This window comes from Toxorhynchites rutilus, chromosome 2 (genome assembly GCF_029784135.1).
Source record: "Toxorhynchites rutilus septentrionalis strain SRP chromosome 2, ASM2978413v1, whole genome shotgun sequence".
Taxonomy (NCBI): Eukaryota; Metazoa; Arthropoda; class Insecta; order Diptera; family Culicidae; genus Toxorhynchites; species Toxorhynchites rutilus.
Window position 1 is genome coordinate 180,792,089 of NC_073745.1, and position 16,636 is coordinate 180,808,724.

Here is a 16,636-nt window from a genome sequence, read left to right on the forward strand (position 1 = left end):
TGCGTTATCACCTGCATTAGGCCAATCTCCCCTTGTGGCTCTTGCTGTTGTCCTAGGGGAGTATTATTTACGGGGTTCGCTGTGGTAGTCCGGTTGCGCACTGGCGATCTCTGTAGCCTACCGCTTCTTGCGAACACGTTCGCCTCTCCGAATGGTGTGTCGTCATTCGCCTCATTTATTTTATTGATTTTCTCGTTTGCGTTCATGATTGTTGGCTCCCCACTTCGGGCCGCTATCTCCGCTCGTTGTACATAGTCGCTTTTGGCTATACCATAGTTATCTATGCTTCATGGGAACCGTGTTCACAGCCGGATCAGCACAAGTCAGGAGTGTGACATCTGAGCCTAGTACCTAGAGCCTAAACCTAGGCGAGCATCGAACGTATCCGAAGGTCTGCCAAGGATTTGATCGAGACGAGGGCAATCACACCATTATTCCACACGTCATTTCAGGAAGTTTTCACCCTTCCTCACTCAGGGGGCAGGATAGCACGACTGTCAGCCTTTAAAATCAGAGTTAATTTATTTCCGTATAGTTTCCGTTTTCCATGTCATAACCAGTTTGACGTAATCAGGATCTTACTGGCGTCGATCCTGATGTGCTTGGCACTCCTGTTGTTGCTATTCACGGTATTTCCCCCGTGATTTATCGCGATTTTACTCGCGTTGTAACCCGACTAGTCGCCTCTTACGACAGGGACAGAGACCCGAAGTGCTATTCTAGGCCGACAACTTCACGGCTAGGGTACATACTGTAGAGTAGTGCGGGGCAAAGGAGCGCACGGAGCAAAAATGCGCATTGGCCTTTTAGAAGCAAACGAGCATAAAAATTCGACAACAGTGCACTCGTTCGATACAATATCACACCTGCAGCCCACACATATAAACATGATACATTTCATGAAAGTGACAAAAAGTTATGAGGTAAAAAGGGTTGTGTGATGTTTTGATCTATATTTTTCAATTTTGAGGATGACGATTTACTTAACTAAAATAACTGGAAAGTTAGAAACTACACCGTCAAGGAAACCTTCATTCTTTAGTAGATGATAGTGCGTATTCGTTTTTGTGAAAAAGTTGAAGAGATTTTTTTTAAATTCGTTTAGTTCAAACATTGATTGTGGGGCAAAGGTGCGCAGTGGCTGTGGGGCAAAAGTTCGAACCAGCATTTTGCTCTCAAAAAAATTATAAAATGTTTTCAACCAAATTTTTAATGGGATCTATAAGAAAACTGATGTGAAGAAATGCTCTCCAGAAATGCTGTCGGACCGACAGAGGCTTCGGAAGGGAGTCTCGAAGCGTCGGATTGCGGCAGACTTCGGTATTTCTGAATCAGCTCTGAGGAAGAAGCTCATATCAGTAAGTGATGTATGATTTGAATCTTCTTTTATTGAGATTTCTTCTTCTACTGGGATGTGCAAGTGAGCACCTAGGGCGGTTCAGACCAGTATTTATGAGTAAGCAGTCTGAGGATCTGGCGAACCATTGCAGAGCACTGGACAAAGCTTTTCGAAGATTTGAGGCACCTGTCGTTTGTTTTTGCGGAAGCCACAACCTCCAGCACGAATTCAACCAAGTTGCAAAACTGGCAGGAAAGGATTGGGCTTCTAGTTTCATTTGGAACCATCGTCTGTCTTTTCGAACCCCAAAACAGCGCAACGAAGCAACAGCGCACCAAGGCAAAGCGTCGGAATCCTCAAAACCGAAATCCAAGATGAGGAAGTAAAGTAAACAATTGCTTCAAAATAATTCAAAATGAATTTCAAATGAAAAAAACTGTTTTTATTTTCACCATGCATGCAATTCAATAACGGTTATGTTTCGTTTATGTTTATATTTTTTTCAAATAAATATTGTAACTATGTATTTATAAACTTGATCCATAGAAATAAAAATGATTTGGTGTCCGTTCCTCACGATTTAACTCAGAAACGGAACAACAGATTTAAACAGCCAGTATCAGGATTGACGCGTCTTAGTCTACATCAGGTTTATATGTCAAAAAAGAAATTATATATAAAACTCGAGAAATTATTGTACTACGTTTCGAAGGTAATATATATAGTTACAATTTGGTCAGCAAACTGAATTTTATTTGTGTTTATTTCAAGAGCTATTGGACGACAACAGTTAGGTGCGCACCTTTACTCCACACTACTCTACTCACGAGCCCAGGCTCTATTGTAAGTGAATCACCTCGATATAAACCTATTCTAAGTACATAAGTACTAATACTTGCATTAGTATTAGATGAGTAGATACACTTACCTTACTGCCAATATTATCAGTAGAAATTTTCAACTCTGATTCCTCGCCATTTAGAATGATAGAAATATTCTGCCGACCAGGAGACTCTGTTGAAGAGAACACAATAAACATTGAAGTTGTTGAAGTATTGATTGGGGTTTAGTAAAATGTATATGATATCACTAATGTGAGCTGTTGAATAAATTGTCGTTGTCAAACCAATACGAGCTATGTGCGAAAAGTACACGATTTTCATACATAGAATCACTGTTAGTTTGCCTGTTAGGACACAGGGTAGTTAAAGCATCTCGTCGAATCCTTCTCAATGTAGAGCAGACTGAGATTCCTGCATTCGGTCGTTATCTCAGGGATAAAGTTTTTACAATCGCTCCATCGTGCTCCGGACTTTTTCGACATGGTTCTTGAATGCTGAACTTCTGAGTTCCAGGTCTCTCTTTAGCTCGAACATCAATTCTCCATTCTGGGTGCGCCTGAACTTCACCACATTCTCCTTCAGTTTCTTTAGACAAGGGCGCTCTCGCATTTTTTAAACAGGATTGTTGTCTACAATGGTTTGACGAAATAAAGAAATAAATCACGTAGCATATGGCACATCACCCTCAACTTCAGGGATGAATCGCGTTCGTCTCTCACCCGCCGAGATTTAGATTTCTTGTCTTCTCTATTCCGTTCTATTTATTCTCCTTCTCTAGCTTTTACTTCTTGTTTCTTTCCACAACTCGTCGTCGCTTTCTTCCTGGTCGACACTATCGCCTTGTTCGTCATTGTCGCTGTGGTCGTTCTTCTGGTTTTTGAGCAGTTACACTTCTGCTGTGTAATTCTGCTTCTTTTTTCGGTTTCGAGAAATTTTTGCATCATATTCCTTCATAGCCCATCCTATGAGGTATCTTAGACCTCAAATTCAGGGCTTCATCCCATTGAACGAAGGAATCGAGTTCTTTGAAATGATCTTATTCAGAGAGGTATCTCTATTCAGCCATCTATCCTGAGTTAAACTACTGCTGGACTTTGGTTGGAAAAGAGGGCTGACCTGCGGAGTTTCAAATATTTCTCCATAGGGATTACTGTCGCTGCCACTCGGTTGAGTATTGACGATCGTAGTAGTAGCTTCCTACTACTTGCAAAAGTGAGCTTGATCATTGGCCGTACCCATTGCTCTATTGCTTAGTTTTATTGCGCCCTTACCCGTGTTGTTACTCGATTAGTCTGACGTCAGGGACAGGGACCAAGGCTTAGAGGCGAATGAACTGCAAAGTTTAAAGCCTCTTAAAAACAAAGAAAGAAAGAAGGGACCATGACCCGAAGTGCTATTGTAGGCCGGTGACTCCACGGTGTTATGTTTCATTTGCTGGGAATTGTAAGGTAGACTATATTGCTGTGCTGCTCTACTACTGCTCTACAGTAATTTTCTTCTTCTGCTTCAATTTTGATTTTTGACTGTTCTAGTTTCTTCAATCGCTCCAATTCCTTTTTTAACATTTTTTTACAGACTTATCTCACTTCTTGCCTAAGCGAACATATATATCATCTGCCCCCGGGCTGCTGAATGCCACAGGGAGACTAGGCTCTGTGGAATGCACGTATCTGCATGCTCGTGCTTTTTAGTCCTGAACGAGGAATTATCGGAGAATCGCGCTGGTGCCAAGAATGACCGACTTTTGGATGCCATCCAATTTTTTCTCGATGTTCAAGTGCTTGCAGAAGTGTCTTCGGCCTAATTCCAGTTTCAGAGAGAACTTGTGCAACAATTCTTGGGACTTCCCTTAGCCCCCACAATTCTTTGAGTTTCACGGCCAATGGTCGGTACTTACAAATTTTGCAACCGTGGGTCTCTTCCAGATTTAGGTTCAGTGAAATAGCGACTTTGATGATGACTTGTCGGTCGCTCTTGTCATACACCATAATGTCTGGACGGTTGTGGTGGATCGAGAGATTGGTCAGAACAGTGCGATCCCAGTAAAGCTTGGAACGATTATTTTCCAGGACAGATTCAGGCCGTTTGGAACTCCAATAAACCACAATGGAGCGCCAGATGTCGATGCGGCCCACGTTGTGGCTCTCGGTGTAGGCTATGTTGGTCAAAACGGGACAGCCTCCCATTATGTACTTTATGTTTTCTCCGGGTTGATGGCACATCCGGCAAATGTCATCAACATCTTGATGGCAGATGCACCGCCTGCAGTTTCTTGTAGGGATTATCCTGTCCTGGATGGCTATCATCCCAGCTTCTACTACTAAATATAGTTCACCACGCGTTAGCCACAGATTAGACGCGGCCTTGTCGACATGTGGCCGGTCCAGTTGATAGGGCAGATTGCAGTTCAACTGGTACTTCGTTTCCGCCAAGTGCAGAGCTCTGTATTCTTTGTCAGTAGCGCGGACAACCCGGTATAACGTGTTGTTGTACCTGGGCAACACATAGTACCGATATGTCGACAATTCCAAGTCCTTCTTCTTTACGTGGTAGTGACCAGTCCCAAAAACTATCAAAATTTATTCACGAATGAAGGAATTAACTTTCTCCCAGTGTCGGATGATTTCTCTTCTGTTGAAACTCAACACCATATCTGTCATAATGAGTATAACACAAGAGTCGAGACACGTGAACTTTATCTGGAATATTGAACGAAATTCTTTGATGCTAATTTCGAAAAGCCTGCATTCAAGCACTTTCATTACTGTCAATAGTTTCAGCTGATTATCACGAACGTTGAGTTGATCTTTATCGCTTGCAATGAATGTTTATTGAAAACGTGTTTGATTTCCATATTTATAAAAAAAGAAAGGACCAGGAATCCGGAAAATGCAACATTAATTTTCGTTAAGCATTGACAAGAATTTTGTGTGATGAATGGCCATCCTTTACCATCAATCGATTTCACTCTCAATTGGTTGACGTTGAATTTTATGCTTTGATTTTCACTAACACACAATGATTTTCATTTTGAAAAATGGACTTCATGGCAAGCTGATGTTCATGTTCATTCCACTGGTGTTCATTGATAGTGTTGTTTCATATTTATCGTCTCTCGCTTGAGCAGTAGGTTATCAATACAAGGCAGGCTGAAATTCGCCGTACTTTAATATCGTGAAGGTGAATATTTTCGGCACTGGTAGTGACACTCTCTCCAGTGCCTATTGAGGAAAGTGCATCCTAACCTCTTTGAATGCTTTCTTCGTCTTCCTCTCAAGGTCTTCTAGGTCAGTTTTTCTTCTCTTAACTACTCCAAAACAATCCCTCCAAAGGTCAGTAGGGGAACCGCGAAAATGTTGATCGCTCGTGTTGAGGAAAGTCCTTAGGACACAGTTCACTCGACTCAAAAACTTGTCTCGCAGCTTCGTCTTGACGTTGGAGTGGAACTCGCAAATATCCCTGCTTATGTCTTCGACAAGCCAGATAGCTACACCAAGACACTGACGTGAATCCGCATGGACCATAAGATCGACCATGTAGAAGGTATGGATCACTTCAGCATCACCATACCTTATCTTATAACCATGACCGTTTCTCTTGAGGGTTCAGTGCCAGACAAACCCAAAGCGGGCTGAAAGAATCGCCATGGAATATCTCTTTATCTGCAGCGTTCTAGACACATTTTCCTCATCACTGAGGTGCAGAGACGTGCTCCATTGCCTTATCACATGCTGCAGGAACCTAACGACGGCGGGATCAATTTTATAGAGCTCCAATACCCGGACGAGAAACGAGTGAGGTATGGAGTCGTAAGCCTTCCTATAATCCTATACTGAGGTTCCGCTGATTGTATACCGCTTGTCCGACTATGGCTGCGTCGATGATGGCCTGGTCTTTACAATCATGCGTATTTCTCTTGCATCATTTTTGCTCTTCTGCGATGATGTGACGTTGTTTGCAGTGGGCAAAAACTTGGGCGGTTATGATGCTGCTAATAATTTGTACAGACTCGATAGGCACGTTATCGATCTGTACTTTCACTACAACTCTCCTGCTACCGTCTCAACAACATTTTCCCGTCGCGATATTTTACTGGGATCTCCCAAATACCAGCCAAGAAGTTCATCACATCGACGATATCTGGAAAACCTTCGCTATAGGCGGGTTTCTCGTCGCTAATGTGCTCATCGAACGCCTTTTCGTTATCTTTGAACATCCGATTTTGTTCTTTGCGCTTTGAAGAGTCAGAGTAACATTTCAGTCGTTTTGTTAGGACACTTAATTGCTGAGTTTTTCCGGAAGCTGGTAAGCTCCCAACTGGCGAAGTTCAGTGGGCTGCACGATCACAGTAACTTGGCGACGTTATTTCGCCGATCTGTTGCCTCTTTTGTACGCCATCAGCCTTCTAATTGCGGTACGCTTGTCTGGATCCGTTGCTCCCATCTCCATTGCCAAGGAGGCTAACACCTGCACGGAGATGTTGGAGCAGTCCGCCTCTTGGCGCCACACGGTATCTCAAACTCTTAGCGGTAGTAATAATTGTTGATCTGGCGTTACTACAATGACAAAATGTCGAAATGTCTAAAGTTGCGCATAGCAGACATCGGTTTGAAAACGACAAAAAATATTGTTGACTGAACCATACTTACCCCGTGTATCGTATGCGTTGATACATTCTGATGTTCGAAACTGTAACAGTAAAGCACCCTTACCAACACCGTCAGCACCAAGCATTGTAACCTGGAATGAATCAATAGGTTCTTTGTTTGGCGCAAGTGTCTCTTCCGGGGCATACATAGGACTCGTTGGTGCCAAACTGTTGCTCCTTGATCGTCGTCTCCTGAAAGAATCCCCTCGGTTCACAACGCCTAGGGAAAAAATGGAGACATTTTAAAATGCACATTTGCTACTTTTGGTACGAATACCTTGCTTGGAAGAACTGAAAGTTCTTAGTCTATAGTTGTCATCATCATCCTGATCCTCGATTTGTAAGTGTTGTAAATTCATCAGCGGAACATCTAGGAAGGCGTTGGATTTTCTCGGAGCTATAATTGTTCCAAAGAATAATCATATTTTATCATTTTAAAAAACTTCGAATGTATATCGTTTTAGAAGGATACATGAAAGGGTATAAATAAAACCTTATTATTTTCACCTTTGTACTAATTGGACAGCTGCGTCATTGGGGCTCAGCGAGTGTTGAACTTAGAATGGCAGAATTTGTCCAAAATCGCCGGATAAGAAAAAGAGTGCGCCACTAAAAAAAACTGTTTATCTTCTCTTGAATCTTGAAGGGAACGATTAAGTGCTTCTTCTAAGGCTGTGGTTACATTGGATTCAACTTTGTACGGTTTATTGTTTTGGTAGTACTAGATTATATACCGCATCTCTAAAATGACTATAACTCGGTAAATAATGTGATTCTTGAAAAGTCCTTTCTAAAGTATATTCTTGAATGTCTAAACTTCAGAAACATGAAGAAAAAAAATGATTTTTTTCCCAAATTTATACTGCTTTAAGCATCTTTGCATACTTAACTCTTTGCGGTCGTATTAAATTTGAACATGGGTATCGTACTGTTCGTAATTATTTTTACTTGAAAAAGCAGTGATGCATAACTTTGTGAGATTATACGCAGTATATTCATAACATGTGAGATTATGAAAGATGAACATGATTAATTTTTTTGTAAACTACAGATAAGTATTTACTGAACATGTGTTTCAATGTGTTACTTTCATATAAAGATTATGTGTAAAAATTATTCTTCGTGTAGTATCTTTCGAATCAATCCCAAAGTGCAGCCATGGTTTTCGCATTTATCACAAAAATAATCAATTCAGTGTCTTCCCCGTTACAAAATGATATTTAGAAAAGTCCCCTATCGATTCGCTGGGACCGACACGGGCCAGACGAAAAGTTCATTGTCGGTTCCCAAAGATACTTATTGCATAGATAGAAAATAGTCAGCAATTCGACTAGAAAGTAGTCACATTTTCCCGTAGCCCCTAGAGACCGACGCTGGGCTTAATGTGTTAACAACAACTTTTCATGTTTTCTTTGAAAAAAAAACAATCCTTTTTTTTGAGGGGGTATTCTAGTGTAGAGGCACAAATTTTGGACGAGCTCTGAACATATAAAACAAAGAATATTTTTACTCTCATTATTTCATTATTTATTTATTCATTTTCTAAAAATACATCATGAACTAATAAGAAAAAAAAATCAAAATAAGAATAGCTATAAGCCGTCAAAATGAGGGTGCTCAAAAAATGTTGTGCCATGAACTATAAGATTCCCTTCTTCAAAAAAAATCGAACATTTAATTTGGAACTTAAGATATTTTATTCGCCAGTTCCGGAAAAGTTGTTTCGAGAAAAACACGTTTTAAATTTTGTGTCAAGGCCGTACGAGACTAGATGACTATAACAAATAATTATATTTTCGAAAAGTCCTTCTAGGGCATATTCTTCAATGACTTAACTTCAGAAATATTTAGAAAAAAAAATTTCAATTTTTTTTCAAATACCCCTTTAAATTCAAAATAGCGATATAGTATATTCGTAAAAGTTTTATTAATAAGAACTTTTGTCGAAGATGTCAATTTTTATCTTCTATAGTTTCTGAAATATATGGCATTTTTGTGTGGAGCATACTTAAAAATATAATGTTTTACTCGTAACATTTTTTGAGTGGAAATTCTCACAATTAGCATGTTCTTGAAGTTTGTAGATCATGTCAATCGCGATAATTTGCACAAATGTTATGAATTAAACATGAGTAGTAATTTTATAAAGAGAACATAAAAAAGTTATTGTTAGAAGAACTCTTTCCTTGTATCGAGGAATGAATTTCAAATTTTAAAATATAATTAATTTTTTTATATTTTTAATGAAAATACAAGCTATTTTCTTCATTTTATTCTTTGACGCATTTTTGTAAGGCTTATATATTGTACATTTATTTCATATCAACGGGTAACAATTATAGCCCTAATGATTATTCGGTACAAAACTAAACTAGACTAAATTACACTTATGATTACATACATTTTTATTTTGAGAAAAAAGAATTAATTACTAATAGCAGTGTCTGTAATTGCGGTGGTGTAGCATTTCTTGAGTAATGCACGAGACAACCCGAAATCGAAGAAACAACTGTATCGGTTGAATTCACGACACATGCTCTACAAAAGTTTATATTAGGCATACTTTGTACAAGAAACGGTATTCGTAGAAAACTGTGGGACCTAAGGTTTCTAATTGGTATGTTGAAATTGATTTCCTGCAAAAGTTCTCGACAATCAATATGACCCTATATTAAAACAGATACAAAGCAAGTTTTAGCAATTTTACGACGAACATGTATCTAATCTAATAAATTTCCAGTGGAGTTCATAGCTAGGGAGACTATGAAGATTACTCCATGGTAAATTATGGTATGGTAATCATGGTATCAAGAACATGCGCTGGAGAGCTCCACGCTTAAAATGCTATTTTGGAAGTATGATGCCCAAACTACAGACGCATACTCGAGTATTGAGCGGACCAGGGGACAATAAACAGCTTTCATATGGTAAATATCTTTAAAATGTTTGGTCGATCGGAACATAAAGCCAAGTACTTTAGGTGCTTTAGGTGCTTTTTTATTGTGTCTCCAATCTTATGAACAAAACTGACTGTTGAACGTTTACGAGAAAAGGATATTATCGAGCACTTGGTTGGATTTAAGATCATCCTGTTTACGATGCATCACGCAACAAAGGTGTGTATTTGTGTCTGAAGAAAAATCAGACTAATAAACTAGAAAACAAAAGCTACAAAACATAAAACAAATTTAAAAAAAAATTTAAAAAATATTTTCAAATCGGAAATCAATCTAAATTCATTTTTCTCAAAAACATGTTTTTTTAATTCTAAAAAAATATATGAATAGCCATACAATTACCAAAAAAGACCAAATTTGAGAAAAGTGATTTTCAATTCATAAAAAAAAATCTTTTTTTTTATGTTTTTTTTTGTATTTTTTGAGAAAGTAAATAGTAAACAGTAAACAGTTGAGTTGGTATGAAGTTCGTCATTTTCTACAAGAAAGTTGTGCGTGTGTCTTGTACAAGACCCTACATTATTTTAAAATTTTTATATTCATAATATATACAGTTGTGACTCGTTGATATGTAGTTACATCGACAAGGAAGAGGATTAATACGTAACTAATGTCGCTACACAGGATAACTCAGAAATTGTTCATGAAGGTTAGCTGGAGGAAACAATCAATAAATCTAACGAATTGTGGCAAATCAAGGGAAGACAACAGATAATCTGGGTGAGTTGAGGTGTTTTCTTCCATACCTATCTTGGTTCTCACATTTTGGATTCTTCTGTCTGCAAAAAAGAAATTGTAGTTTACAAATTTCTATTATTTTCGTTAGACTGAAGCATTGAGAGTTCAAACATTATCTGTAAAAAGACACTCCACTATCCTTTTTTTATCATAAAAGTCATAAACCAGCCATGCCAGCGAGACGATCCCATTGTCGCTGCTTTGCTTCTCTTCAGAAGGAAGCACGTGACCAGAGATTTTCGGATGCGTTGTGGAAGCAATAATAAACTTGCGGTTTTCATTATCGTCCAACTAACAACATATCTTCGAAACTCATATGGACCTTCCAGGGGAAACGCAGAACATGTTTGTTTTGCGTGAGTAAAATTTTGTTCAGGCTTGTAAAGCAACTCTCAAAGATTGAATTAAATGTTACGAAGAAGGCTACAATGTATTCCATGTTGAACGTGCTTACAAGGTGAACTATTGATGTTTTGCGGTGCACATATTTAATTACAAGGCGCACTCACATAAAATTATTTTGTTATAATAATTTAATTATAATTGAGTTTTCTGTTATAAAGGACCCGATTCCGCCAATTTACTCAAGACGTTTAGGTAATTCTATATTGTTTTATCTTCAAAAAACACGAATCTTACTCGATCAACTACAATTAGACAAAATATTCGAACTAACGAGGAATTTTTGAAAACGCGATAAATAATAATTAAATAATTGTAGCTCGAAAAAAATTTGTTCTGTTGGAAAACTGACTAAGAACAAGTTGAAGGGAACTGATAAGGTTTGGGAAAAATAACATACTGGAAAATTTCTCTCACGCAAAACAAACATATTCTGCGTTTCCCATGGAACCTCCGTATGATAACAAGAAAATGAAAAATGTTTTATTTGTTATTGTTTATGTTAGAAGTCCGAGCTAAAGTGAATATCCGACTTTTACGAAGTGAATTTGTAGGACTCAGTGTACTCGTCATTGAGTTGATGGAACATCGTAGCATCTTTTTTTTTCCTTTTACGATTCACATAGTACTACGATGTTCCATCAACTCAATGACGAGTACACTGAGTCCTACAAATTCACTTATTGCCATTTTTAAACCAAAAATATCGTGTTATCCTAAGCAATCATAAACTCATCAGTTTATAAAAATTCGGGTGATCCTAGCATGATATTGAGCTAGGAATTTTGCTTCTGAACTGGTCTGCTTGCTCACTAAATGAAACACCAATTGAGTACCTGTGGAGAGTGGAAACACGAAGAATAGAGGAGGATAAGAAGCAGTGTGGAAGTATTGAAGAGATTTACAAATTCCAACATTCCGCAGCTTGGTTAAAAGCCCACCGAACAGATTATTCGAACTGATTGAGCACGAAGGAATGCCTCCGCATTTTTAACTTTATTTAATTCATGTAAAATTTGAAGGATGTCCCACATCCCACGAAAAAAAAACGCTGTAGAAAATTACCTAGTTGGTCGGTCCTTTTCAAAATTTCTGACAATAAAATATAACCCATTAGTATGCTTTTGACATATTTATTTCATACCACTTCAATACCATTACCGTATGCTCGCACCTTTCGCTTAACTCCACTCATAAAAAGGCAACTTGTGTTTCAATAAATGGCAACCATGTTCCAGAAGAATTGTGAATCAATTTCATATTCTGTATTTTATATTGCTCGGTTATCAGCAAACTACGTAGCATTACATCAGATTGTTGAGGAAAAGCGTCCACTTTTAGTTTTATTAGCTGAGACACACCTTGTTGATATTGAATCATTTGATCAATATAGTATTCCGGGATATAATGTTGCTGCTTGCTTATCACACTCTAGACATAAAGGGTGTGTCACATCAAATTGCATCACGGAAAAAACGCTGTAGTAATTTAATTTTTAGGAATTATATCTTCAGCTTTCGCTTATAATCAGATAAGAGTGTATAGATCACGTTGGCCATGCTTCACCGTCAATTTTTCGTAAATTTGGAAAAATGTCGTCGAACGAAAAAGAGCGTCGTGAATTAATCCTGTGCACTCATTTCGAGAATCCGGAGTTGTAACATCGGGACATCGGTAAGATGTTGGGAATCGTCCAATCCACGGTCAGCAGAGTACTAAAACGATACTTCGAGAACCTAACCATCGACCGGAAGGTGAAGAACGGCAAAAATGGATGCTCCGTCAGTAAAAAAGATCACAAGCGCGTAGTTAAGCAGTTTAGACGTGATCCGAGAAGTTCGGTCCGGGATGTCGCCAATAAGCTGAATTTGTCAAGTTCATTCGTCCAGCGGACCAAGCAGCGGGAGGGCCTGCGTACATACAAGGTTCAGAAGGCTCCTAACCGCGACGAAAGGCAAAACATGGTGGGGAAGACGCGAGCCCGGAAGCTATACACCGAAATGCTGACGAAGCCGCATTGCCTGGTAATGGACGACGAAACCTACGTCAAAGCGGACTTTCGTCAGCTGCCGGGTCTGTTGTTCTTCTCCGCAGAGGACAAATTCAGCGTTCCGGAGGAGATTCGCAAGCAGAAACTATCCAAGTTTGCCAAAAAGTACATGGTGTGGCAAGCGATCTGCTCTTGCGGAAAGCGGAGCGCCCCCTTCGTGATGACCGGCACGGTAAACGGGCAGGTTTACCTTAAGGAGTGCCTACAGAAGCGCTTACTACCACTATTGAAGCAGCACGAGGGCCCGACCATCTTTTGGTCGGATCTCGCTTCGTGCCACTATTCATAGGACGTGGTGGAGTGGTACGAAGCCAACGGGGTCACCTTCGTGCCAAAGGAAATGAACCCGCCCAACGCGCCGGAGCTTCGTCTAATAGAGAAATATTGGGCGATTATGAAGCAGGCCCTCCGGAAGAACCCAAAAGTTGTCAAATCGGAGGCGGACTTCAAGAGAAAATGGATTTCTGTTCAAAAAAACTACAACCTGACGTTGTACAGAACCTTATGGACGGGGTAAAGAGGAAGGTGCGAGCATACGGGCTTGGGCTCGAAGTATGAATAAAAAGAAAATGCCAAAAGTTGTTTAATAGTTTTTATTTTACTGTCTAAAATTTTCAAAAGGATCGGTCTACTGGGCGAATTTCTACAGCGTTTTTTCCGTGATGCAATTTGATGTGACACACCCTTTACTGATGATGTTGCTATTTATGTTAGAGAATTAGTTCAATTTGATGTTTGCCTAAACGAAGTAATTGATGGCAACTGGTTCTTAGGCATTACAGTTGAACATAGCATAAAGATGGGAAATTATGGTGTTTCATATCACTCTCCCAGCTTCAGTGACCAGCGTTTTGTTGAAAATTTAGAGAATTGGCTCGAAATGCTCATTGATCATAGTAAATTAAACATACTGGCTGGTGATTTTAATATAAATTGTGTGAGAGCTACAATTCGAATCATTTGAAGCGTTTGGATCTTTTACGTCTAAAACGAAAAAGGGACAAATGGTACGAAAGGTTTTGTGGAACAAATAGGAATCATCATTGGAACATGTACACGATTGCGCATAATAAATATCCACAAAAGATAAAGAAAACTCGTCGTGAATATTTTCAGAGGAAGATTGATCAGCATCAAAACAACAGCAAAGAGTGAAAATTGAATTTTAGAATTTTAAGAATTTTAGAATCATTGTTAAGACCTAGTAGTTGCAAAACGCGGTCCATAATCTTCAATGTCACATTAGAACAATCTGAGCAAGTAATAGCATCCAAATTCAACAATTATTTTGTCAAAAGTGTTTCATTGATCAAAGGTTATTCCTGTGAAACTGCATTGAACATGGTGTGGAACGAAAAATTAGAAGGTAAAGACACGATTGTTGCTGTTTTCTTGGATTTAAAGTGCGCTTTCGAGACAATTTCTAGGCCATTGCACTATGGTCCAAGAGGAGCATTTAAGTGGATATTAGTATCTAGAGCTCGACAGTGATTCTCTAGACAAAAACTGTCTTCGACAAAGTTGTTACATATAATAGATCGCTCATTTTTATGTTATCAAAAATAGGGTGACCAAAATTGTCGAGGCCACTTTGAGTAGCATTAAGATACATACAAGTTATGCACCGTAAAATGCGTGGATTGGAAAACTCTAAAGATCATTCAAAGACAGTTTTGATGTAAAATTTTACATATAAAAGTTAGAGCAAAAAAACCTTTTTTTTCATGGTAACCCTAACTCAACCTAGAGAAAAAGCGTTATATCGGTTATTTGAAGAGATAGAAAGAAATATTGTTCCACAAAGTTACTTAAAATAACCAGAGCTACAATATTGTCGAACTATGTTTACCTCTATCTATAAAGATAAGAAAGTTAGATTTTTTATTTCATCGTAAATTTCGGTCACCCTATTTTTGATAGCATAAAAATGAGCGCTCTATTATATGTAACAACTTTGTCGAAGACAGTTTTTGTCTAGAGAATCACTGTCGAGCTCTAGATGCTAATTTCCACTTAAATGCCCCTCCTGGACCATAGTGCATTGTTTTTTTTTTTTATTTAAATCGTTTATTTTTACAGGCTCAGTTACATAGGTTTAAAGGAGCCGAACTCCTTACTGTATTGTTACTAGTATATAAACATTTTTCCTTAATTCTAATGTTAATAATATAGGAAACCGATTACTCGCGGTCGACTCGACTTTAGAAGGGTGACATATTTTCTTCAGGAAAAGGAGGGGATATGAGGATATATTGACAATGATCACACTCACACTCTCAATCACACTCTCAATCACACTCATCACACTCAATTCTTAAACCTATCTTATATCTAATATGTATTTACATTTCATCTTATTCTTAAGAAGGGATCCGATCTCTCACAAAGGAAAAGGAAAAGGAAAAACTAAGGGTGTAAGGACAATCACACACGAAGATCGATAGCTTTAAGGAATACATATATTTGGGACATGTAATCAAGGTCTAACCGAGCCAACACGTCTCTCACCGGCATCATGGGCTGCCTTCCTCGGGCCCGAAGGGCGACTACTAAATTCGATCTGACGACAAGATACAGCTCGCACGACCAAACAACGTGCTCGATGTCGTGGTAACCTTGGCCACAATCACAAAGATTGTTGTCGGCAAGATTAATACGAAAGAGTAGCGCATCTAACGAACAGTGATTGGACATGAGTCGGGAGAAGGTGCGAATAAAGTCCCGACTCAAGTCCAGACTTTTGAACCATGGTTTGAGGCTAACCTTAGGGATAATCGAGTGGAGCCACCGGCCCAATTCATCTTCGTTCCATTTGCGTTGCCAGTTAACTATGGTATTTTTGCGGACTAAAGAATAAAATTCATTGAAGGCGATTTGACGCTGATAAATATCGCCTTCAATTGCACCTACCTTTGCTAATGAGTCAGCCCTCTCATTACCCGGAATTGAGCAATGTGAAGGGACCCAGACAAAGGTATTGACATAACAGCGTCTGGATAAAGCACTCAAAATTTCTCGTATTCTCTCAAGGAAGTACGGCGAGTGCTTTTCCGGCCTCACTGAACGGATAGCTTCGACAGAGCTAAGACTATCCGTTACAATGTAATAGTGTTCAACAGGTCGTGAGGCGACGCTGTCCAGCGCCCAGTGTATCGCTGCCAATTCAGCAATATACACTGAGCAAGGATTCTGAAGACTGTGTGAGGTGCTAAAAAATTCGTTGAACACTCCAAATCCTGTGGACTCATTCATAGAGGACCCACCAGTAAAGTACATATTATCACAATTGATATCCCCATACTTTGCATCGATGATCGTTGGAACGATCCTCGATCGAATATACGAAGAAGGATTAACCTGCATGGAGACGAATTCATGATATGAGCTCATGAATCCAGAATGAAAATTTAGCTCGACCAGCTGCTCAAAATTTCCGATCACCAATGGGTTCATAACCTTACACCGGATGAGGAACCGAAGAGATAATAAATTGAAGCGATCTTTTAGTGGGAGTAGGCCTGCCAAAACCTCGAGACTCATGGTATGCGTTGAGGGCATACATCCCAACGCGATACGGAGACAAAGATACTGAATTCGCTCGAGTTTAATGAGGTGTGTTTTGGCAGCTGATTGAAAACAGAAACTGCCATACTCCATCAC

The 16,636-nt window shown here is 39.1% G+C and overlaps 1 protein-coding gene across 2 annotated transcripts in view; it reads right to left on the reverse strand.

Moving 5' to 3' along the window:
- LOC129764166 (GTP-binding protein REM 1) overlaps positions 1-16,636 on the reverse strand; it is an 88,662-nt gene that overhangs the window by 33,025 nt on the left and 39,001 nt on the right. Inside the window, exons 4-7 of one of the 2 annotated variants that reach the window (XM_055762998.1) lie at positions 10,533-10,565; positions 7,107-7,226; positions 6,831-7,049; positions 2,268-2,353 (exon numbers count right to left, since the gene is read on the reverse strand). In XM_055762998.1, the coding sequence (XP_055618973.1) occupies positions 2,268-2,353; positions 6,831-7,049; positions 7,107-7,226; positions 10,533-10,565 (458 nt within the window). The remainder of the gene's footprint in view (positions 1-2,267; positions 2,354-6,830; positions 7,050-7,106; positions 7,227-10,532; positions 10,566-16,636) is intronic. The other variant, XM_055762999.1, reaches the window with a different exon arrangement.